We start from the raw sequence: 26,836 nt of genomic DNA on the forward strand, positions 1-26,836 counted from the left end.
TTCACTGTTAGTCGTCTACGGTTGTACTAGCAACTCGAAAAAAAAGTGCAGTAACGTAGCTAGCATGATCAAAATCATAATAAACCTGGCCTTTGAATGGCAAGCAGAAGAAATATAGTGGGAACCTACTAAATGCACCGTTCCGGTCCTTTCGTCCATAACTTGTATGCTTGAGGAGCCTGAAAACAACCGTAAAAAATATGTCACGGAACTGGAAGACGGAAGAACCCTAGATCTCTCTCGCAGATCAGGTAGCTCTTTCTAGCTAGAAATAGTACTTTCATAGTTGACAACCATAAAAAACAATACATATAATAGTTATATTCAACCGAAAGTTGAAAATAGAAGTAAATTCGGAAAATTCATTTTCTTAACGATGAACAAGTTACATGTAGGCACTATGTGATGAAGAAACTAATGGTGTATGCTTAAAGAAAAGGGAAACTAACTATAGAAAACTAGTAATACTCAAGAATCGAACACAATCAAGAAAAGGAAAGCAGAAACATATCTTATACAACAAACAACACAATAACAATAGCTCGAGATTTACGCCTATTTAGCACAAAACTTATTAACCATACAAGAGAAGAAAAGTAAATGGATACTCACAATTGTACTCGGTCCATCCAATGGCCTGATTTTCCAAATCATACACAACAAGCTTGTTTGAAAGCACCAAATCTGTAGGAAACACAACAATGTTGAGAGGAAGATTACAAATTACTCTCATTTCAGCAAATTTTGGTTGCAACTTAAGATCTAATAAAACCTAAATAATTAAAAGCATGGTTTAGAAGGCATACCTCCCAAGAGGGTCATATTCTTCTGATCCCTGGATTGCAATCCACTGTTCTGCCATCCAATGCACCACAATCCACTCTGCACAAAAATTCACGTAAATATCAATTTATGCAAACTCTACATATTTCTAACGCTGGAAGAACCTATAAGACACATTAGATTTAATCACATGTCATAAACAATCATAGTTCTGCATCTACACACAAAAACATCACAGTTCTCAAAATGAAACCTATTTAGAATTCATTGAACCTAATCGAATATTTACATGCTGAGCCAAAGACAAGGCAAATGTGACACAAGGGGCCCTTAAGTAATAGCGAAAGCAATGATAAACAACTTAAGTTCCCTAAATTAAAATTATACCAAGGAAGAGAAACATCAAGTTTTCTTTAAAGACTTTCTCACACAAGCATAAAGCATAGACCGAACTGCATTGAGATAAAAAAAATTACTTCAAAGAATATATAGAGATGAGAACAATTAACAATATAAATGATTTTAAACTTTGTGGTTAAACATACTTACATAGGGGAACAGGTACTCATGTGGATTCACCTTCAGAGTAACTAAATTTGCAAAATGGAAAGTGACATTTGGAAATGCGTCATCAAGACTGCAAGAAAATAAATATATGCAAATAAAAATGTTGCTTGGCAAACTATGAATTAATATCAAAATAGGTGTAGCATAGAAAAAACAATATAGCAATCATCTCAAGTTAATCTAGCCAATGGGAGCGGAGAACTATTGGGACAAAAGACTGCACTCAGAACAACCGGGGAGAAAAAGAATCAAGAACTACACTAGCATCATTGAGAACTATATAGCTACAACAACAAAATAAATGATTAGACAATGAAACATGCACTAATGGGGTACAATTTACTTGATCAGGGAAATATATTAGAAACACCTAAAAAGAAGGTCCGAAGCTAGCATAATTGAATCAAACAGAAACAAATATTAAGGAAAAAAACTTAACTCTTAACTGAAACACAAGGAAAAAGAGAATGCAAATGGGAAAATATGATAAAACGTTATCCCAAAAAAAGATTGAGATGCCACTTCCACATAAAATTTAGTTCAATAAATGAATTTAAGTATGAAAAATGAAAAATATCCAAACTTAAGCATGATAAACATTTTCAAAGAAGTAATAAGAGGGGATGTACATAGGTGCTCAAAGGCCACATACACATAATTGCTATTTCCTATGTTTCATACCTCTTGGAGTATTGAAAACATGTATATTCATCATGAACAGTTTGAAGCTTCAACTGAGGCTGCTGAGAAAGTATCTAACAAGAGATTTGAAAAAATGAAACAGTTTAGCAGACTGAAGTGAAACTCAGTCAGGTATAAAACAATTTTATATCACATACCTCATTAACTAACGGTTCATAAATCATTTCTGGGAGATATGCTAAGGTTGTTTCACTGTCTATTATTGTCCCTTTTCGGTCTGCTGAATCGAACATATCTGCTGTAAAATTTAGGAAATCACGACCAACTTGAATTGCCGTCATATTGGCATTGTAATGTGGCCTGAAATTTCAAATGACAAGACTGAGTTCAATGTGAAAAAGAAGATGAACTCAAAAGATTGACTATCAAAACATGAAAATAGGTTGATTAATAAATAATAACATATCATAGAGAAGCTAACCAGTCAGTACCCATGTGTTACTGAGCTAAACAATGCTTTAAGGCATAAAGGGATTTCTTGGCATGGAGACAGTAGTAAATGAACAATTTCATGAGGCATTTAACAAGAAAGCATTTCGAGAATTTGATCACTTCAATTATGTTATGAGCAATCTGTTTATTGAGTACCTTTTCACCTCATATTTTGAACTTCTCGAAAACCATTCGTCTAATTTTTTTCTCTTGCAATCAACTCATTACATAAGAAACCAAAACACCATCCAGCTGCTACAAAATTTTCATCTTCGCTAACTCACAAATCAAATTCTGTAATGACAATTTCGGTCCATATCCCTCATGAACTTTCTATTGTTAGCATGAGTGGAATAGAGAAAAGATAAGAACAATGCTTTTTTTTTTAATTTCTCTCATGCCAGTGATTCTTCATTACTACCCAGTGGAGCTTACCATGGACCATAACATCAGGTAAATTAACCATGTTAAACCTACATAACAACGACGTGAAGTAAATCCTATAATGACTTCACTGAAAATTGAGCAGATGGAGCTCCACAGTTAAACCACCAGAATTTGAGTATGAAAGCTACCCTTAAGTCTTCAGCTAGCCCTTCTAAGTTGGCACAATAGAAAAAGATAATTCATGGGCCACAATAAAAAATAACTAACAGTACGCTATCTCATTAAGTCCATTCAAACAAATGATTTCCCGTGAACTTCAAAACTAATGCAATTTTATGACACATAGGGTAAACTAAACCAAATCAATGGACGATAAAATATCAGCAAGTGGAAACTTTGATGCTAAAAAACAAGCAATGATATTCACCCAAGATGTCACATACTGATTTGGTACCAAAGGAGTCATGTTAACTTTTGGCCGCACAACATGCCCAATAGCAAAGATACCGCCTCCATTAACCCCATCCAAGCAGTGAGCAAACATATTTTTAACTTTTCCAGATGCAGCAAGCTGGGAAATCATTGATGAATTAGCTTTTCCAAAACCAAGAATTCCATCAAGTGCTTCTTCATTAGATGAACCTAGATTCCCTGATTGTGTAGCACCACACCTATGAAAAAAGAATACTAGAATAACCATAAATACCACCAAAAAAACCACATGTAACACAAATATGAATTAGAGAATAGTAGAAGAAGGATTAACAACTCACCCAAAAATAACACTTCCATTTGCAGATGAGGTCTCCAGATCACCAGACACTCGATCATATAGCACGGTATCATTTACAAAGTATCCAGCAGTCGAACTGCCATCTCCATATATCTCAAGATATGGACAAGATATGGACAAGACATATTAGCTATACAACCGGCCAATGGACCACCATTTATAGCATAACAAAAATCTTGATCACATGAAACCAACTTGCCAGAGGAAGAATCCTCGATATTGTACAAAGTAAGATCTATCTGTCACCATAGAATATAAATAAACAACAAAAAATTCAAATGTAATAAAAGATGCCAAGACATCAAGATAATGTGTGTGGAAGATACTTGTTACCCTAATAACAAATTTGGCTATATAAGCAAAGTGAATATATTAGACAAATTGAACATCAAAAGCAATTCATTGTTTCTACTGTTACTTTTTAGGTTTGAATGCAAAATCAGATAACTAATTTCCAACAATGGGTTTTAACCATTTGTTCATTTTTAATGATTTACTATAATTTTACTTCCAGCTGTTACTTTTTAGTCCATAAATAAGGGGTTTCTTTCTCCCCTTTTTAAGAAACAAAAATTTAAAATGGGCACAATTAGAGGTGTTCAAAATTCGGTTTTAACCGAATTAATCGACCGAACCGAATTAATTCGGTTAATTCGGTCGGCCACCGAATTAGTTCGGTCGGAGAAGGTTTTTTTGGATATTCGGTTAACGGTTAATTCGGTTCGAAATCGGTTAATTAACCGAAATAAAATTTTAAATTTTAAATATATTATATATAACATATGGCTCAACCCAAACCATTTAAAACTCAATTAATAATTTAAGATCCAATAACCTTTAAACCTAAATTAATATTAATTAATTAAAAAATTTATATAAAATTTTTATTTTATAATTATATATTATTTAAATTAATTGTAAATTATTTTTCTGAATTAAAAAATATTAAATATATTATATAACATATGGACTTAGCCCAAACTATTTAAAACCCAATTAATAATTTAATATCCAATAACTTTTAAACATAAATCAATATTAATTAATTAAAAAGTTTATATAAAATTTTTATTTTATAATTATATATTATTTAAATTAATTATAAACTATTTTTTTGAATTATAAAATATTTAATTTTTATATAAATTAAAAAAATTTCAGTTAATTCGAAAATTAACCGAAATTTATTCGGTTCGATTAATATTTTCGAAAAAAAGTTCAGTTCGATTAACGGTTAAAGAAAAAAAAGTTCGATTAGTTCGATTAATGGTAATTCAGTCGGTTCGGCCACCAAATTAACCGAATGAACAGCCCTAGTCACAATATAATCAGTAAAAGTCACAACCAAAAAAAGCTAAAGAATCCAACGAGGCCTTGGCTTAATGTTCATCGTCTTTCTCTCCAGATTCATTCTGGTGAGTTAGTATGAATTGAGTTAGTTATTCAGTTCAATGCTTGTAATGATTGATTTCAATTGCAACTTTCAATAAAGAAAGACTAAAAAGGGATGAATTACACCAAGAGAGCTTCTTTTGGGGCATTCTTCGCATTGAATACAATTAACCCACATTATATCACTTCCAGTATCTACTTGCAGATAGTAATGCTTTGAAGGTGTTCCTATCCCTATTCTAGCGTAATAAAGCCTACAAAAAACCAAAATCAAAACGAAAAAAAAAAGATCACAAACTTTTCTTTTTCTCAATCGAATTTCTAATAGCAAATTCAATGATTAAAAGAAGAGGGAAGATGGAACAGTTACCCAAGACCGTCGGGTCGACCGGAACCGCCCAAGGGAAGATCAACGCCGGTGAGAATCCGAAGTTGACGAAGGCTATCGTGGACTTTTAAGTCAACGATTGAGCGTTGACTGCCGGCGAATTTGTACTTGACATGAATAACGCCGGAACTGAGAGCTCCGGTTATGGAAGAAGAAGCTACGAAGAAGCAAATTAGAAGCAGAAGAAGCGAATAGTGAGAGCTTATCACACGAAGAATCATACTTCAAAAAGCTTCAATTGAAAATCGAAATCACTGGTTTTTCTTCTCTCTCTAGATCGATCGATTTTTTTTTTCTTTTATTTTAATCCAAAGCTTTCTTTTAGGGTAAAATACATCACAGGTCGTTTCGTTATTAGGAAGATTACAAATGGGGCACTTTCAAAAAAATTACACAAGTGTTTCTTAATTTATTGATTTGTTACAAGCAAATCACTCAATTATACTAATAAGACAAAAAGATATTTGAGGTCCCTGTACTTTTTAAAAAAACAAATATGATCCCCGTATTATTTTCTCTCTCAATGTGGTCCTTTGGCTAACAATTTTCATTATTACCGTTACGGTACTAATGTGGCAATTCACAGTGCTACATTGATAACATGACAGATGTGCTAAATTGATAATTCAAACATGGAAAATGGACTGTCACCTCATTACCATAACGATCAAATGACGAAAAACGTTGGTCAAAAGATCATATTGGGTTTGTTTCTAAGTTGGAGGGCCACATTTAGAGATAAAAATAATATGAGGGCTACATTGATTTTTTAAAAGTATAGGACCTATAATATCTTTTTGCCTACTTATAACTAAAAAGTATGGTTGAGCAAAATAAATAAATAAATAATCTATCTAAATTATAGTGTTTTGGACGATTTATGATTCATAAATTTAAAAAGATTATTTTAACTAAATTAAATTTTTTATTTAATTCATAATTAATTTTAATTGTTTATAAGATAAAAAATATATTTTATACTTAAAAATAGTGAAATCATCTAAAATGCTATATACCAATTATTAATGAACTTCTATTCACATAAAAATATTTTTTAAAATATTTATGAAAAAAACTTTAAAATTTACTTGAAAATTATAAAATAAAAATATTTTATCAAAATAAAATATAAAATACCAAAACTTGAAGTTAATATAGAAAACATAAAAACTATGGTTAATCCAATAAAAATCTATTGATTATTAAAAAAATTAAAACTTAAACCGAACTGAACCGCATACACTCTACTAAAGAGTTTAACTTTAGTCACGCAATAAAGTGATTTGTTTGAAGCAATCAAATAATTGGGTGATTTATTTGTAATTTTTTGAGATTCAATAACTCGATTATAATCTTACTATTATTAGTTAAGTGACTTAGTTATAACTTCTTAAAAATTTATTGACTTATTTATAATTTTTTAATAATTCAGTGACATGTGGTGAAATTTAACCTTTTCCATATTGGATGTAAAATGGGAATTTGCTTTAGAGGAAGAAAAAGAAAACAAAAAAGCAGTGAAGACTAGGAGGAGCTTTGACGACATTGCATTTTTGGAATATAAGAGGGGCCCAAAAATTGATTCATTATGATTTATAATCCAATCAAATTATTTAGTTTATTATTTAATTAAATGATAATGATAAAATATATAGTAAATTACGTATTTAGTACTTATATTATCAATTTTGGTCCTATTTAGTACTTAAACTTTCATTTTTTTAAAATCATATCTAGTATTTAGTTTTCATTTCATTTGGGTACTCACTATTTAAAACTTAATGTGTTTAGTACCTAAACTATTAGCTTTGGTCTATTTTAGTACCTAAACTTTCATTTTTTTTTCAAAACTTAACGTTAAGTTTTGAAATGGGTACTAAAATAATTTAATGTTAGTTATATTTGATCTCATAATATTTGATCAAAAGTCTATATTAATCTTAGTTATTAGGGGTGAGCGTTCGATTTAGTCGAGTAAAAACATTTCGAGTTATTCGAGTTGACAAAATTAGCTGACCCTTATTCCCATATGTAATGGGGTAAGGAGGAGGTAGGATAGTAGGCTGCCCCCAACGTCAGGTTGAGAGCAGCTTCTGTGGGAGACCTCCAAATTATAAATTGCCCACCGTGGGACTCGATCCCACGACCTCAAGGTTAAGAACCTTGTGCTCTACCAACTGAGCTGACAAGTCATATTTTATAGCTCGGAGTTGACATGAAATTTTTTCAAGCCAAATTTATAAAATTCGAGTCGAGTTGAGTAGAGTCAAATTTTCGAGTTTCTATCTAAATTTACTTGTAAATAGTTACAATATTATGAAATTATTTTGATTCCAATTTAAATGTTATCTTATAAACATATACAATACATATATATTTTTTCATATTTTTTTCATATGTGATTTACATATATCTAACAAAGTCGAGGGACTCGACGCAAATTTCGACTCAAACTTGAAAATCAATCTACTAATTACTAAAAAATTTGAGTTATATTTTACAACTTGATTTGAACTTAAATTTTTTTGAATTGAGTCAAATCAAAAGAATTGATTTTCGAGTCGAATCGAGTTTTGTCCGCTCCTATTAGTTTCATATCAAATGAGATTGTTGTTAAAAGTTTATCCTTAATTCTCGTTAAGGTACTACTAAATATATTTTGGATAAACTATGCATTTAGGACCTAAACTATCAATTTTGATTCATTTTAGTACCTAAACTTTTAAATTTTTCAAAATCATACATAATGTTATTTTTTTATTTGATTTCCATTAAAACTTTAACGCGTTTATTACTAAACTATCAGTTTTTATTCGTTTTAGTACTTAAACTTTCAAAAAAAAATTCAGAACTTAACATTAAATTTTGAATAGGAATACTAAAATGAAACAAAACTAAACTTTAGGTATGAATTTGAAAACAATTAAAATTTAAATACTAAAACAGATCAAAATTGATAATTTATGTACTAAAAGTATAGTTTGCCCATATATTTAACTAATCGAATCAACTCATAATAATAATCATTGGTTTAAGTACAATGAATTTCGATTTAAGGATTTGAAAGATTGTACATAATTTAATTATTATATAACGTTTAGTTTACGTTTTATCATTTAAGATTGTAGGATTTAAGGAGTTTAGAGTCACACAGATTATCCACCCGATCCGATCGGAACCTAGTGACTATATTATAGTCACATATGGGTTATCCGTTCGGCCCGATCGGAAACTAATGATAATATTCGAATCCGAATTTGAGTAACATTCGGAGTAATAGATTAAGTAATGAAATATAACATGCCATCAATGTCTACTAGAAATAATGACTGATAGCAAGATATCAAGTTCTAAACATATAGTAATACAATGTGAACAAATATGGCAGCCTGCTTCACTTTAAGCAGGTAAACCTCGTAATCAGAAAACACGAAGACATAATTTAACCATATGATACAATCTTGTTCGGTAATAACGAATCCCGGAAGACACGTATCCATCCGTATAACACGAAGAAAAACGAACCAACTGACCAAATCGAATCGGAAAAGTACAGGAAGGGCTCATCTTGTACAACTTCTGAAAGAACCTGATCTTAGCTGGAGCAGCAAGAAAAATTCCGGGTTTGCTTCGATGCATCGGTTTCTGTTTTAGTAAGGCTTACCCGATTGACGGTTAATTCAGCTTTATAAGTATCTGAGTTCAGTACCTTCCTGCTGACGTTGTTGTAAATCTCTCGTATGACAAGCTCGAATGCCTTCTTGACATTCGTTGAATCTAGAGCAGATGTCTCCATGAAGAACAGATCTTCTTCTTCAGCTAGGGTCTTGCCTTCTTCGACGCTCACATCTCGGATGGTTTCGAGATCGCTTTTGTTGCCAACCAACATCCTTGCCACCGTCGTATCACAATGAGCTGCACAAAAGATTTTAAGTGAGCACAATCCTTGCCGTATATCGTGGTCATGCAGTAAGGCTTTAGGAGCTCAAACCATAACGTTCAATTTGGTATGGAAGTTGGTTTGATTTCAGTTCGACTAATAATCGAACATATTCTTTTCAGGTTGTACTGATTTTGGTTTAGTGTCGGCTCGGTTAATGACTCAGTTCCTACTGAGTTCCATTCGGTTTAGGTTCGGCTAATATTCGAATCTGTTTCTAATAGAATGCATCTACCACATTATTTTCAAAACCAAACCACCGTTCCCTACCAGAAAACCAAACCCTAAACAGCCAAGTTTTCTCTATTTTTATTTGGTTAAATTTAAGGATAGTCCCTCCACTTATCATTTTGCAAGGATCCTCGAAACTGGTCCTTCGAATTTTTGAATTGCTCATTTTCAGTCCCATGCATTACTTTCTCTGCTAACTCCATTTAAAAATTAGGAACAATCAAAAGTTTAAACATCAAACCTTTACATTGGTTATCAAATTGGACCCTATTCTTTCCTTTTGCTTTAATTAGCCCTCAACCTTTTATTTTGCCAAAGTAGACAAATTCGAACAAAGTTAAGAAAAACATTATCCAAAAGACTGAAAATGAGCAGTTTGAAAAGTAAAAGACCCATTTTGAGCAAATAAAAATAGAGAGACTAAATCCGCACAAATCAATAAATGCAAGGACTATCCATAGAATTTAACCTATATCATTTCAGCATCAGATCCAATACTCCAAACCACAAGAATCAATGGAATCAGCACCATCAAAATAGAATCCTTAAACAAAGACGAAAAAGCCTTACAAATTTCCATGGATCTTTACATAAAACTCCTTTCTTGAACTAAATTCACGAAATCAAATACGAAAACCGAATCCAACTCAAGATTATCAACAATCACTGACTGAATCTTAATTCGATTAAGACCTTACATTTCGAAGGTCGTGAGTTCGAGCGTGTTAAAACATACAATTGACTTTGATTTAGTTAAGGATAATGTAGGCATTGCGTCAATTTAAAAGATTACCAATAGCTGAGAACAACCATTCGAAAATCGAATCCAACTCAAGACTATCAACAGCTGACTGCTTATCCTAGTTCGATTAAGACCTTACATCGGTGAGGTCGAGTGTGCTTATGATTGCAATTGACTTCGATTTAGCTAAGGATAGTGTAAGCATTGCATCAATTTAAAAGATTATCAACAGCCAAGAACAAGCATACGAAAATCAAATCCAACTCAAGATTATCAACAGCTGACTAACTGAGTCTTAGTTCGATTAAGGTCGCGAGTTGGAACATGTTTGTAACACCCCAATTTAGGGGCTAAATTTAAGAAAATATAAATTGGTGGATTTAATTTGGTATTTTGAAAGAAACAGGGGATTAAATTGTAAAGTTCTAAAGTTGGCAAACCGTTTTCAGAAGTGCAGAAAGTTCAGTGGCTAAACCCATGATTTAACCATTTTTTTATTATGTTGAATTATAAATCTGATTCTCGTGCGCAGGCAGCAGAAATTTTTCAGATTTCCCTTCTCTAGCAACCCAACTTCCAACTCCGATCTACTCGCCGTCCGACCTCCAAACGACGAGCCGAAACAACCATCGTGTTCGTTGTGAACCGAGGAACAAAACCCCTCAAACCTTTCGTCGTGAATCATCGCCGTTCGTCGTGAATTTCAGTCGGAAGTATCGTCGGTAATAACTCGGTTTTAGTTGGTTTTTCATCGATTCACGACGATCGGGTCATCCGTTTACGACACCTCCCGCACCATCGTGTTCCTTGTGCCGTTCCGAGTCCACCGGTGTTCTCCTTTTTCTCCGGCGGCGGCGGCGCGTTGGGAGGTGAACCGGTCAAACTTCCCGATTTGTTGAAATCGAGCTCTCCGCCGTTCAAAATTGTGAACCGAGCTTTGTAAGTATCTCGAAATCGCTCAAAATAATTTTTAGAAATTTTTCCGGGATTTTATCACTGTTCACGCGCCTCCACGCGCCGCCACTGCGCGTGGGGAAGGGAAAAGTGACCGGTTTGACCGGTTTTGGAACTGTTTTGACCGGTTTGACCGGTCACAACCCGACCCAACCCGTTTACCCGACCCGACCCGTTTACCCGACCCGTTGACCCGACTCGACTCGTTGACCCGACCCGTTGACCCGTTGACCGTTGACCCGTTGACCGTTGACTACTGTTGACCAAAACTTTGACTGGCTTTGACCGGGCATTAAACGACCTTTGACTTTGACCGAGTATACATATCCTGACATTTTTCGACGTTCCAAATCCGATTCCGCAGTCCGTTTCTTGAAATTCGGACCCGAAGGCCTCGAAATTGCCGGTCAAACCCGTTGACTTTGATTTTGACCGAATATTCCAAATTTCCGAAAAGTCATATTTTATGCTTTCGACGTCCTGAATCCGAATCCGAAGTCCGTTTCGTCAAATTCGAACCCGGTAAGCCGTCTTTCACTGATTTATCACCCAATTCGATCCGTTTATCGTAATTAAGCTTCGTTTCTGATATAATTTATGTTGATATGTATCTGAGGAATTATTGGAAGTTGAATTGAAGATCAAAGGCGTTCGAATGGAATTTTTATGGTCGATCGGTATTGCACGGAAATCGAGGTAATACTTTACTACCTCTTTATGCTTTATGAAACATGTTGATATTGGTAAATGCATGGATAAGATAATGTTGGTCACTTTTGTGGAGTTGAATAATTTATACACTCGATATGAATGTGGTAGAAATTCAGTAACTGAATATGGATCGAATGACTAATATAAGAGATTGAAAGATTGTTAGAATTAAATTACAAGTTGTGATTAGTGATAAAGAAATTGGCCATGGATTTGTAAATTATATTTTATATCATCAAAGGTTAAATGTTAAAGGTACTTGGATGAGAAATTATGAGAATACTCCGGTAGGGTAAAATTCTGAAAATACCCTTATATTGTAAGATGACAAGAATTGTCCTTGGAAGTTGGTTAATAACTCTGAAAAGATATATTGATTCGGTAAAATTTCATATGTGCATAAGAAATGCTAGTTTTGCTTAGGAAATACGGATAACCGGTTTTTAAACCCGAGGGTTTGTGCAAGATACTAGAAGTCGGTTAAAGAATCATTTTAAGATCAAAGAATGTTCGGGAAAGCAATTAATATAGGATCTCCAAATTATATTATTTTTGTTAAGAGTTAATACCGAAATTATCTGGTTAAGAAATTACGAAAATGCCCTTGAGAGGTAAAATAGTCCAAGTTGACTCTGAATGAGAGAGTAACCTGAGAATTTGTTTTTAAATCGATAAATTACTGATTTGGTTGTTGAGATCCTACCTTTGTATGGAAAATTTTCTGAAAATTCGTTAGTAACATTTGAAAAGACATTTAACCTGGAAATTACCGAATTGAGTAAATACCTGAAGAATGATTTATCGAATGTGCTATTTGGTCAGAATTGTTTGAAAGGACTGAAGTAAGTGATAAGATTAAATTAAATAATAAGATCAGACGTAAGGAAATGATGGAAATACATTGGATCTGTAAAATGACCAAAATACCCCTGGAATGGAAATGACTCAAGAATGTCACCAAGCTCATGAATGAATGGATATACTCAAAGCTTTGTAATGAATATAAAAACGTTGAGAACCAAATGCCCTTATGACCTAGAATAAGTAAATGTCTTGGATTAATTAAGAATCCAAATAAACATGGATGTTGTGCTACCAGTAAAGTTATGGAACGCAACTTAAGTGATCAACCAACGCTAGTGCTATATCATTACCTGAATGATATAATTACCACTTGAATGTTTGTTCGTCTTCTCAAATTTGGATCGATGATAATTCTGGAAGTACTTGGTTCAGCTCAACTTTAGAGTGCATACAGTACTAATAAGTGGGTATTCGTGAGATAAATCAACCACGAATACCAGAATGACTTTATTATATGACTAAATTGAATTGAAAGGAAGTGCAACATGTATTTGAGATTCAGAAATGTCTGAACTATTCTGGAAAACTCTAAAGTAATCGGGATAAACTTGCTTACTAAATGAACTAAGTAACCTCAATGACCGAGGATTAAATAGGTGATTGGATGAGTTTGGAAACATTGTATGAATTGTCCTTATGGGTTATGAACATGAATCAAGTACGTCCATATTTTCTGATATCGTTGAAACATGGAAATGTAATAAAGACCGTTGGAAGATCTATTCAGCGATAATTATGAGGATGATCTATTGATATGCATTTTGGTATTAAAGAGTGAATGCATTGGAAGGATAATGAATTGATTTGTTGACATGCATCAGTCTGTGAGTTGTGTAACTTGAGTTGTTTGATAATACTATCGATAGTCATAGATCGTAAATGACTTGAATCTTCGATTACATATTTGATCTAAAATCAATTCGGTCATGTTTGAAAACGCAAGTAACGCAGAAGGAAAAGATTCTGAATACCTCATTTGGTACAATTGGGCTGAAATCCTATGAATTCAAAGTATATTCCTGAATACCCTGATTGTTTGGGTAATGGAATCACTCGCAGTAAATCTGAATTTAGAATTATTATGTAAAAAGGTTCCTGAACGTTTTCCTGATGCACATGGAAACTTAGTGGAATTCTAAAGTATCAATCAGAAATGTCTGATTATATCGGTTAGAAATCGATTCTCTTCAATGAGATCTTATTCCTGGAATCTGATCAAATTGCACAAGTTCGTGTTATCTATATTGATAACTACAAAATGCGTCTGAAAAATATATGGATTCTCTAGTGTGTTCCTTATATTTTGAAAATAATTGTTTTATTGTTTAACACGTGGTACACTGAAATCTATGGTTTCTGTTTTATGGATGCACCGACTTAACGGTGATGGCTTATGGATTTGTATCATTGTATAAACTGTATCTTGGAGATACAGATTTGTAAAGTACAGCTCTGATCAAGCTGGAAAATTTTTATGGACCTAATGTGACACTTAGGTAGGCTCTGCGGCCCTGAGATCATTCTCGGGTAGGCCCTGCGGCCCTAAGATGTGTTCTTAGGTAGGCCCCACGGCCCCGAAATCTATCTTGGGTAGGCTCTCAGGCCCTAAGATGTTCCCTTAGGTTAATTCTTTGTAAGATGGTTTTAAAATACGAGTTTAAAAAGCTCCACTACAATATGGTTTATGGGATTTTACTGAACTATCATTTGATTAGTGTACCTATTATGATTTATCGTATTGATGAAACACACTAGACATCCTATTTGACCTCATGAAAACGTGATTGTATGAAAGGTTTCTTATGAACTGAGATTCATGGCTTCTACTCGATGAACTTCTAAGGGAACCCCAAATTATTCTACAAGCTGGTATACATATGATTCAATAAGGAAATTATATGGCTTTCTATTTATCTACATGTCATGTAGCATCATCTGGTAGTTCTGTATTACTGAGCTTTCCAAAGCTCATTCTATTACTCACCTTTTCAGGTTAAAACAATTGTACTAATGCATCTATCGACTTCAGTAAGGGAGTTCTTCCGGCGTGGTTGCAGAGTATGGTATTTGTGATTAGGGGGCATGTAATTGTATTTTGATTTATATACGAGTTTGGAAATCTGTTTTATTTTTAAATAGTGATAAATGATTTTATAAGTTTACATGTTCTGATAAAAAGTTTTAAAATTTCCGCTATTTTTACGGTGGGTCGCTCCGGTGACCCTAATGTGACTTCCCGAATCGGATCGGGCTACCCGCATCGGTCTGGGGGGTTACAATGTTTAAGCGCATAATTGATTTCGATTTAGTTAATGATAGTGTAAGCATTATATCAACCTAAAATAATATCAACAGCTAAGAACAACCACTGACATAAACCCTCTAATTCAGCAGCAAAAAAACCACAACTCTCAAAATTCCACATATATTCACTCAAATTCAACACAAAAACCATAAACAAAGAAAAGGGTAGTTAAAAAGCTTACTCTTGAGTTCATCAAGCCAACGAGCGACACTATCGAATGTTGTTCTACGGCTGATGTCATAAACAATGAGAGCACCGACAGCGCCTCTGTAATAAGCCGAGGTGACGGCACGGAACCTTTCTTGACCGGCGGTGTCCCAAATCTGAGCCTTGACTTCTTTTCCGTCGATTCCCATGCTCTGGGTCTGAAACTCGACGCCGATGGTGGCCTTGGAATGCGGGTTGAATTCATTTCGAGCGTAGCGCGAAAGGAGGTTGGATTTGCCGACGGCTGAGTCTCCGATTATGACTATCTTGAAAAGGTACTCTTCGCCACCGTCTTCGTCGGAGTCCGACATGATTCGGTTGTTTGTGCGGTGGGAGGCTTTCTGGTGATTAGGACAAAAGGCAAAGGAAAGAGATATAAGACAGGGGAATGGGATGTGGGGAAGGCTTTGTCTGAACCCAAGCTGGCAAAGAGGTACTGCGCGTGAACTTATTTATTATTGATTTTCTTGGGATCATTATTTGGGTAAACTACGTCTAATAATATCAAACTCTAGGTATTATATCGTTTTATACTATTAGACTTTTAATTTTATCAATTACAACATTGAACTTTGATTTAGTTTTAATTATACCACTGAACCGTTGAATCCTTAATGACATGATGACGTGATTGACGGTTATTGAGGTGGGTGACTACTGTCGACCTAAACACCTCATCAAAATGATATCGTCTTGATCTTATTGTTAACGATTTAATGACCCAATGACATAATTGAAATAAAAATCAAAGTTCAATGCTATAATTGATAAAATTAAAAAACTTTAATGGTATAAACAATATAATACCTAAAGTTTGATGAATTTTGATATAATTTACCCTTATTATTATAAGGATAAATTAATTTTTTATCATTTATTTATTTATATCTTATTATTTTGATCATCAAATTACTTTTTAAAAATCATAACTTACCTTTATATTTATTTTGATCATTCATCATTAAAAAAATAACATTAATATTTATAATTATTAATTTTTATATGTGATCGAATAAAATTAATTAAAGAATTACATTGTGTCGATGGTAATAAAAGATAAAATGACTGAAAATTAATAATGATAATAATAATAAGGGTAAAGTACACAAATGGTCTATCGATTGTAGGGTGTTATTTTGTTGAGTCCCTTAACTATTAAAAGTTATAAAATGATCATCCAACTAGAGGTTGATGTTTGATTGAGTCCCCCAACAATTAAATGTTACAAAATGATAAATTAACTATTCATATGTTTCAAACTCATCATTTTCCGTTAAAAATATAATCTTTTGAGTTGGACGTTAACATGCTGACTAATATATGATAAAACTTCATCCCAAAATCTCAAACGAATATACAACTCAAATGGTTCTAAGATCAAATTTTATCATATTCTAGCCAGCAAGTTAATATCAAGCTTAGACAAATGTTATTTTTAATGTAAAAAGATGAGTTTGTAACGTATGAATAGTCGTCGAGTGACTATTTTATAACTTTTAATAGTTGAGAGACTCAACAAAGCATCATCCTATAATGAAAAGATAATTTTATATGTTTTAATAGTTAAGGAACTCAATAAAAAACGCCTATAATCCAAACCATTTGTATACTTTACCCTAATAATAATAAATGTTTTGTCAACAATATCATTAATTTTTAGGTTAAACTATATGTCTAGTACATCAATTATCATTTTTATTTTATTTTGATCACTCAACATTATATTTTGATTTATTTTGGTCATCTACCGTTAAAAAGTTAACAGAACTGTTGAGTGAAATTTTAAATTTTTTTAATGATGACATGACATTACTTTATGGTAACACGTCAACGTCACCGTTAAGAAACCGTTAATTTTCTTAATGATCGAAGTTGGTTATGAGTCCGGTTTAAAACAAGAAAATAAAGGTGAATGATCGACTACAACACGAGAAGATTAGTTAATTCGTGAAGATGATTAATGTATTTACAAAACAATATACAATAGAGTCTCACCATCTTAACAATCAAAGTACCTGATTTTGCAATAGGAATGGATTGGTGGAAGTTTCGCCAAATTTGTATGTAAATGTCAAGGGTGTAAAATACAACAACTGCAACTCCAGATGGGCGGATTCCGGCAATGTAGCTGAATTCCCGACAAAGCCTACACCGTCGAGTTTTTAGTCGGTATTACAAGATGTCCGTCACACAACTTCGGGTTCAACCGGCGCATCTATGGCATTTCCGGCTTCCAAAACCTTCTGCGTTGCTTTGATACACCTGAAGAAAGACCAGTCATTCAAACGGTCCGCGTCTTTCGGTCGATATTGTAACATGATAACAACAATCAAATAAGCACGAAAGAGTTCATCGCTCAGACCTCCACGGGAGATGATCAAAGAACATATTAGGCGCGACCACGATATCTTTTTGATCTTCTCGGTTTACGATGACCGCCTTATACTTCTGATTGTCGTCTTGAACTCCCCAGCTTTTCCAGAGTGGGATGCTTAAGTTTGGTGGTTGAGGTAGTATATGAATAAGAAGACCCAGTAAAAACATCTAGGTCGGATCATTGGCTGATTCGTTTTCGGATGTAGAGGCAGTTTTCATGAACTGAGATATCGGATCGTCATCTGATTGGTTCGGATCTTCAGGAAAAGGATAAACCATCTCGCTATTGCTGTTGCCGATGCCGACACGGTTTTATCTACTGTCGGCCCGTGATAGAGGGAAGCCTCTTGACTTTGATCCTCGCTCACTGCACAAGTACTCAATCATTTAGTAAAATTTCTACTCACTGCATAGTTTACGCAGCGAACTCGACATCTATATCACTAGGACTCGAGTACAAGTGTTAGATACGTGCATGTCTATAACACGGACATGATCAAATACTTCACCTGTTCTTGTTTCAGAAGAACATTTGGTTGGATCCGATTCGATCTTAATTCCATTAGTTTTCCTTGCATAAAGAAATTGGCGTGCAAGTCTGAGAATCAAGGTTGAATCAGTTTGTGTATTTTCTGATAAAGCTGTTATAGCAGCAGCACGAAGCCGTAGGATCGATCCAACTGGAAGGCGGGTAGAAAATTCACAGTCGTGTATAATGCTGCAGAAAGCTTAAACACTTGCAATGAAAAAAAGCACAAATTTACAGAATGCCTTTAAACATTCAGCAACATGATTGCATTCAGAATTCACTTACTTTAGAGATTATTAAGATCAGATTAATTTTTAGGGTAATGTACATAAACAGTCCCTTGACTATATGATACTGTTTTCTTAAGTCCATCGACCATTACAAGTTATAAAATGGTCCTTCGAATATAGAGAGTTGCTTTGTTGAGTCCCTTAACTATTAAAAGTTATAAAATGGTCAATTAATTATTCATTATGTTCTAAACTCGTCATTTTCCGTCAAAAAATTGATGACGGGCTGAGCTGTACGTTAACCTACTGACTGAGATATGATAAAATCTGATGTCATAATCTCAAATGACTAAAATATCTCAATCATCATGTTAACGTCCAACTCAGGTGACCATTAATTTTTTAACGAAAAAGGACGAATTTAGAATATAATGAATAGTCGAGTGATCATTTTGTAACATTTAATAATTGGTGGACTCAACAAAGCAACAACCTATAGTCAATGGACTCAATAAAATAATATCCTATAGTTAGGGGACCATTTGTACTTTACCCTAATTTTTTATATTTAATTCAATCAATTAAAAAAACCATTCCATGTTTACCATAAATATATCTGTACTATTTAATTGAAAAGTAATTTCTTGGATTTTTAGAAGGTGAAAACATAAAAAATGGGGGACAAAACATTAACATTTGTCATTGAAAGCTCATGTACTTTTAAATTTTGAGTAGCTAAACCTCATTACTTTCTTGCTGAAATGGCCTTAATATTTGGGCAGACCTTCATTCTGCAAATTTAATGCCTCCCCTACCAAATAATAATAAATACAAATATATATCTCGACTCGATCTGGGATAGAATAACAAACGATTTGTATAACATCTTTATTTAAAATCATTCTTGAGTAGGGATAAGTAAATAGTTATTTCAGTGATTAAGATGAGTTTTGATAATAAAGTTCGTTTGATTTTGATAAATTAATCGATCATTGATATAAAACCAAATCAATCGGATGCTCACCCCTAATATCGAGTTCGATATCTAAACAATTCATATTCCTTTCTCTTATGAACATATACACATAACAAAGTGAATTACATGAAAAGGGAAAGATTATATTTACTGTTATTGAGTACAGCCTTGAAGCCTAATATTGAACTAAACATTACAAGTTCTTCCAAAGTTCCCTTTTTTATATAATTTTTTTTGCCTAAAAGTCATAACCCGCGATAAGGAAAATGATTACAGATGTTGAGATTTCGATGTTAGACTTGCTAAACCCGGGTTCGACACTGGCTAAACTCGGGTTTAACACGAGCTAGACCCGGGTTCAACACAGTTGTCTTAGTTTAAGAGGCTCAAGGTGCTGGTAGACTTGGTGGCTTGCAATGTAGGAAGAGAGTGGACATACTTGCAGTTGGGGCAAGCAGGGGAAGATTTGGAGAGAATGACAAGAAGATGGCAATTCAAGCATGGCAAAGCCACCATGTTAGTGGTGCTCGAAGAATGTTGTTGGTGCTTGTAGTCGGAGTCTTCGACCGACACCGAACCACCGTTGAAATGTTCCGAGACATCGGAGTTCGTCGGCGAAATGTTGAGCTCGAGGTTGAGTTTCTGATCTTTTGGCCAACTCCATGTCTTTTTCAAGGTTTTCCTGTTCATGTAGTACATTCTACCTGACTGCAAAGAACCATCAAAATAATATACAACGTTACATCAACTCTTCATTTTTCTTAAAAAAAACCCCGAATCGAGTAACATTATATACATATATGTGCATGTGTGTACATGGAGGAATACGAACCAAAAATGAAAGATTTCATGAGAAAAAAAGAACATACTTCAAGATCAAGGCATTGTTCCCAGTCCAATGGCAGAGGGTCTTTAACTTGAAGATCAACGCTGGTTTGATACGGCGAACCGACATCGAGGAACTGATCCGGGAAAAGCTTCCTCTTCTTCGAAGGAAAATCAAACCCATCCTGATCAGATGATGAACTGAAATTGCATGTTTTTTCAGCTGGAACACATTGGTTGGAGGCCAAGGACAACTCTGTGAGTTCCATAACACAATGACAAGCTTCTAAAACTCTTTGGGGAAAATCATCAAACAGGTAAGAGGCAATGGAAGAAGGGGAAGAATGAATACTTAAGGGAGGGGGGTTTCATAAATTGGGTTGATCAAGCACCATTAAAAGGAGGACAACCCAAACATTAAAAGTGGCAAGTAGATATCACTTTAATGCACCCCAAAATCTTGCTTCGCTTGTTATTAAACATTTTCAACTGAACTAAACATGACACCTTCAAAATCCAACCCCCTCTTTAAATTGTTGAAAGTTCTCCATAAATTCCTCCAACTCCCTCTTTTCTCCGACTTAAATTTGCATGATATATAAGAATTTAAAATTAGGGTAAAGTACACAAATAGTCCCCCGATTATATGATATTGTTTCATTAAATCCATCGACTATTGAAAGTTATAAAATTAACACCCGACTATTTATTATATTCAAAACTCGTCTTTTCCATTAAAAAATTGACAATATTCTAAGCTGAACGTCAACTGCTAATTGTGATGTGATAAAATTTGATCATAGAATCTTAAACGACTATCATATCGCAATCATCATATTAACGTTCAGCTTAAAAATTTGACAATTTTTAACGATAATGGTCGAGTTTGAAACATAATGAATATTCGGGTGATCATTTTGTAAATTTTAATAGTCAGGTGATCATTTTTGTAAATTTTAATACTCGAGGGACTTAACAGAACAACATTCTACAGTAAGGACTATTTTATAACTTTTAACAGTCGAGAGATGTAATAAAATAGTACTCTATAGTCGAGAGACCATTTATGTACTTTACCCTTAAAATAAATAGTTGAATATTAGGGTTTATGACTTAAAATATTTTAATATGATTGAAAAGTTTATGATATGATTCGTATGATAAATAAATAAATAAATCGAGAAATAAAATAAATATTTATAATGTCTGGAATAGAGTTTCGTGATACGAGCTTTATTGTACATGCCATCCATACATAACTATACTTCTTGTATTAATTTTTTTATTAAAATCATTGTAAAATCTATTTATTTATAAAACACTTATTTAAATTTAGATGATACAAACTAAACTGATATTGTCTTACGATCATTTCAGACTATAAAAAGAATTAGACAATAAATATATTAATAAAGACAAGACAAGGGTCAACAAAATAGGAGGAGAGTCTGGACTATACGACTTTTATATTTTCTATTGATATAGTAAATTTCTCTATTTGTCTGAGATTCTTTTATCAAAAAAAAATTCATATAAATTTATATAGTTTTGGTCAGTTTTAGTACCTAAACTTTTAATTTTTTTCAAAACTTAACGTTAAAGTTTGAACGGGATACTAAAGTGAAATAAAAACTAAACTTTGGGTATGATTTTAAAAATATTAAGAGTTTAGATACTAAAACGGACCAATGCTAAACGCGTAATTTACCCCGGTTATTCTAATCCATCTTCTAACTCTTGAAAAGTTATATTTATTGACAACATAGAGACCACATCGGACTTCAATTGTGAACTTGTGACCAGTTTTATTTTTATATTTTATCTTCTTAAACACAACTTAAAAGCCGAAGAATATATCGAAAATCATACTCGAAAACGTTTTAAATACTCTTTTTTCAGTTTAGGATTAAGAAGGGTTTTAACGAGGTTCATAATATGAGAGTTAATCTTATTATTAATTACTATGCTGAAAAAAAACATATAGCTAAAAGTACACATGAAGAAATTGTAGCACATGAAATAGGTCCACCTAGTTAGTTAATATGATGGTGCCAATGGGTAAAAATAAGGGCACCTATAGCATTGTACATGGCATTAGATACCCTGAAACAGTGATTAATTATAACCAATTTAGAAGTTCAAAGGTACTATACCCTAAACCATAAATACATCCATTGCAGTTCACCTAATTTCATATGTCTACCTTTTTTAAATCTCAAAGTTCAAATTAAATTTTTGGATAAAATAAGCGTTTAATACATAAATTATCAGTTTTGATCTGTTTTAGTGCCTAAACTTTCAATTTTTGCAAAATCATACATTACATTTAGTTTTTGTTTCGTTTTAGTACCTCGCCATTAAAAATTTAACGGGTGATTTGCACGTGACACCTTTTTCATGGGTAAATTGCATCATTCATCACTTAACTATCTTCTCACTCTTATTTTAGTCACTAAAGTTTAATTTATTTAATTTAATTACTTAACATTCAAATTACTACTAATTTAATCACTCTTACTTTCAAATTAAAATTTTTTCATTTTTAATTATATATTAAAAATAATAATAATAAATGTCATGTTACAAAAATTATTAATAAAATAAATTAGAGTGATTAAAATAAGAGTAATTTGAAAGTTGAGTAGTTAAATTGAAATTTTTTAAACTTTAGTACTAAAATAAGAGTGAGAAGATAGTTGAGTGACGAGTGATTAAAACTGATTTTTCAAGTCGAATCGAGTTTTATTCATCTCTACGCGAGCATGGATTAGGGAGTCCACTTACATGGGTAGTGAATCGGTTGAACAAGTTATTACAAAGAAGTGCAGCAAATTTTGTGTTTGTTGCTGGTCGATGCATTAATTCATTACATTAATTGATCCAAACCCTAAATGTTTTGCAGTAAATGAGGAGAACCAGAGAGCAGGCTCCATCATCTGCATGTGTACAATTTAGGGTTTCAACTACTTTGCCATGCATTTATCAAAAATGCTTCCCGAACTTTAAGTTTCATAATTACCTTTCCTTCCTTGCAATTCTTCTCTACCAACTGTGAAACTATGGGCAGACAGAAATCCGGTCCTGTCGATTTTAAATTATATTCGATTAAAAAGAATATCATTTATCACAAGATCATTATCTTCTCCTTAAAAGATACACGGATAAGGAATGTAACGTCACCGTTTCTAAACATAAGGTTAATTATACGATGTTGGAGTTAGTGTTTTGAACACACTTCGAATATTTGTAGTTACGAATCCAGAAAAATATTATTGTCTGAGCCAATAAAAATATTAGTTTGTCTAAATAAAAATTAAAAATACGACAAAATTATTTCATTAATCATATTAATATTGTTGCATTTTCAATGAATTTTTTTAATATTAAGAAATTAATTTTATATAACAGTAAGACATCCCATGACTCCACCCATTATTAATCTAAAGAAATCAGTTAAATGAACATTGTGGGCTTGGGCTTCCAATTAGATCCCTCAAATGGATAAGTACCCTAGCTTGAGCCCAAAATTCTCCAATGGTTACCCATATCAATATTAAATATTAGATTAAATAGAATAAATATTTTAACAACTAATAATATAGCTTAGCTGACCCTATTCCCATATGTAATGGGATAAGGGGGAGGTAGGATAGTAGGCTGCCCCCAACGCCAGGTTGAGAGCAACTTCTGTGGGAGACCTCCGGCAGTCAGAATTATGAATTGCCCCCCGTGGGACTCAATCCCACGACCACAAGGTTAAGAGTCTTGCGCTCTAACCAAATGAGCTGGACGGGCAATTCAATAATATTATCATACCAAAAATGGATTTTTAAAAATATAATATATATATATATATATACACACACACACAAACCTAAATATACTTGATTACATCCCTGTTTTATAAACAAAATTTTATTTATGTTTCTCAAACTCACACGTTCAAGTTATATTTTCCTTTTTATTGAGATGAGGTGATTAAAAGGTAGCATCTATTAAGAATTTTCTTAATCAATCGATAATGGACACATATACATGCTACAAACATAACCTACTCAAACTTAAAACCTCTAAGGAAAATAACACTCTCACTAACTATTGAAGTAGTTTAATAAGTTTTTAAACTATATTTCTTAAATACCTATAAAATATGAGGAATGACTATTAGTATTGGGACACTAATTAAATGCTTGCCCTTAGAGAAGATACATGTAGGACAAACATTTTTAGTGAGCGGGTAACAACAATGATCCCCTTCAAATTGGAACGATTGCTTCAAATTCAAGTTAGGGATACAATTAGACTTTAACCCGACATTCGATTCGAGTTTGATTAAGTTTCGTTTTTAATCTTTAGTTCGAATGAATTTCTTGAACTAGTTTGATTCGATTTGTTTATTTTATGAAAACCGAGTTTAATTTTTTATGTTAAACATGATTATCGAATTCAAATTCGAACAAATTTAATTTATTTTAAATTTTTTGTGAACTCAAATTCAATCCGAACAATCTTTCATTTATTACTTTATGAACTAAGTTTGTTGAATTATTATCGGCAGACGAGCAGATGGATGAAGGCTCTTAAAAAGTATTATTAGGAGTTGAAAATTGGCAAAGTATGAGGTCCCATTGAACTTTACGTGTATAGTTTTGCCATTTGGCTTTTATTTATTTATTTATTTATTTTTCTATATCACAATCGTACCTCAGCCAAAGTTAATTCAATGCTAAAACTGGATAATTGGGGGAAGTTTCCTTGTCGTTCCCATGCTCTGATGAAGAGGCCGCTCGCATTTTATTTCCCATCTTTCTTTATAAAAATGCAGTATTGTCCGAGTTTCAACCGAGTCGGTTTCAGTCAGTTTTACAGGTCGGAATAACTTTTTACAGCTCTAATGGCCAATTCCAAAGAGAATAAGTCACTTTTTTCCATGGAGAAAGAGGAGCCGCCTAACATTTGAGTTACTTAGCTGTCCTTTCTCTTAGAAAATTTCATGCTCTACGACTGCTAACTATATATTATATGGTTAAAAATTTGCATCATTAAGTACTAAAATTGAATCCCACATCGATTAGGTGAAATTGTAGCATCCAGTGCTGAAGCGGTGAAATCGTATTTCGATCCTCGTCGAAAATGAAAATTTCGATTTAGCCCTTGCAACACAATTTAGGAACGGACAAATTATGCATTTAGTACTAAACTATCAGTTTTAATCCGTTTAATAACTAATTTATAATGAGAATCATAATTTGGAGATGAGATTATAATGTTTAAAATTTTAAGGATCAATTTTAAATGAGGATCATAGTAAACGAATTAAGCAACTTCAATGATAAGGGATGGTTGTTATCTCTGGAGTTCCGGGTTCAAGTACAACATTTGTATGAGTGTTTAATCGTTTATTATCAAATGGTTAAAAGCGTTTCGAACAGATACTATAAATATACGGATCTACGATTCGAATTATCAACTATCTCTAACTAGAGATGTAACTATCAGCTTGGAATATTCATCGGCGACATTCCAACAACCTTATCCTCTTACTCTTTTAATCAAATCCCTACTTTTACATTATCTTTTTGCTTGTGAAGGAAGGCGTATAATTAATTAATTAGATTTAGGTGAATAATTGAAACACAAAGGCATGGAATTAATATCATGAGTATGATCGTTGTAATGTTGAAGTTAAACCTACATTTTATTCCTACTCTTAATCTTACTTAGAAACGTAATATCTTATTCTACTATATCAACGAATAATTTGTTATAGTTACATAGTTTTAAGATATATAAAATATGTGTTATAATGGAAATAGACAAGTGGAATATAAAAATAATTAATAAAAATCAGAAATTATAAGTAAATTTAATTTGATGAATGTTGATCTTCAACGGGAGAGATGACTATTGTAAGTGTCAATATTGATAATTTCTTTTGATTTGAATGAAGAATGGTAAGTTGTGTTCTAGATAGGGATAGATCGAGTGAGCGGGTGGGGACAGTGGTCCTATGAAAATTTAAAATTATAATATATTTTAAATTTTTTCTATGTATTTTCTATTGAAAATTTGTTTTCGCCCTTTGAAATTTTATAAGTTCAAGTTTGCCCTCTTAGAATTTTATACGTTCAAGTTCACCTCCTAAAATATTTTTTTTCATCCGTCCTTGATCCAAGAGTTTCTTTCTTCTTTTTGAAAGCACTACTACAACTCTCCTAGGATACCCACCATATAGGCCCGTCCAATGACAAGTGTAGAATGTGATCCGTCACATGGTTCCAAAAATTTAGGAGTCCCACACATGAATGTCATTTAGGCTCGTCCATGTATAATATTTATGGCCCGACGATATTTACGTTTGAAGAGAAAATAAACTTTCCTTTTGATTCTCGAGAAAATGATAGGGAAAGTTACAAACAGAAATTTTGACAATATCTTTAATTATTTTTCATGATGAATTTTGGTAAAAGAAACCTTGTAGATCCCTCCTAATTTTAAAATT

At 33.0% G+C, this 26,836-nt stretch overlaps 2 protein-coding genes, 1 long non-coding RNA gene and 1 pseudogene across 4 annotated transcripts; 1 reads left to right on the forward strand and 3 right to left on the reverse strand.

Moving 5' to 3' along the window:
• LOC120113965 lies at positions 1-5,970 on the reverse strand (annotated as a pseudogene).
• On the reverse strand, positions 1,192-15,814 carry LOC120113978 (ras-related protein RABA5e-like). Of its 2 annotated transcripts, XR_005515353.1 has the most exons (3): positions 15,373-15,814; positions 8,876-9,359; positions 1,192-1,203 (listed from the first exon to the last, which is right to left on the reverse strand). XR_005515353.1 is itself a non-coding variant. In XM_039135030.1 (2 exons), exons 1-2 carry the CDS (start codon positions 15,707-15,709, stop codon positions 9,040-9,042), a joined length of 657 nt encoding a protein of 218 aa, XP_038990961.1. In that variant the 5' UTR covers positions 15,710-15,814; the 3' UTR covers positions 8,729-9,039. The 2 variants fall into 2 exon arrangements, 1 of the variants encoding a protein (XP_038990961.1); XM_039135030.1 differs by lacking the exon at positions 1,192-1,203 and having other exon boundaries at positions 8,729-9,359.
• On the forward strand, positions 8,720-26,836 carry LOC120114011. The gene is made up of 3 exons (XR_005515355.1): positions 8,720-8,851; positions 17,983-17,985; positions 26,805-26,836. It is a non-coding gene; the product is annotated as an uncharacterized LOC120114011 (long non-coding RNA).
• Positions 19,635-20,684, reverse strand: LOC120113990. The gene is made up of 2 exons (XM_039135035.1): positions 20,379-20,684; positions 19,635-20,217 (listed from the first exon to the last, which is right to left on the reverse strand). Exons 1-2 carry the CDS (start codon positions 20,601-20,603, stop codon positions 19,882-19,884), a joined length of 561 nt encoding a protein of 186 aa, XP_038990966.1. The 5' UTR covers positions 20,604-20,684; the 3' UTR covers positions 19,635-19,881.

Source organism: Hibiscus syriacus, unplaced genomic scaffold, assembly GCF_006381635.1.
Source record: "Hibiscus syriacus cultivar Baekdansim isolate YM2019G1 unplaced genomic scaffold, ASM638163v2 tig00000778_pilon, whole genome shotgun sequence".
Taxonomy (NCBI): domain Eukaryota; kingdom Viridiplantae; phylum Streptophyta; class Magnoliopsida; order Malvales; family Malvaceae; genus Hibiscus; species Hibiscus syriacus.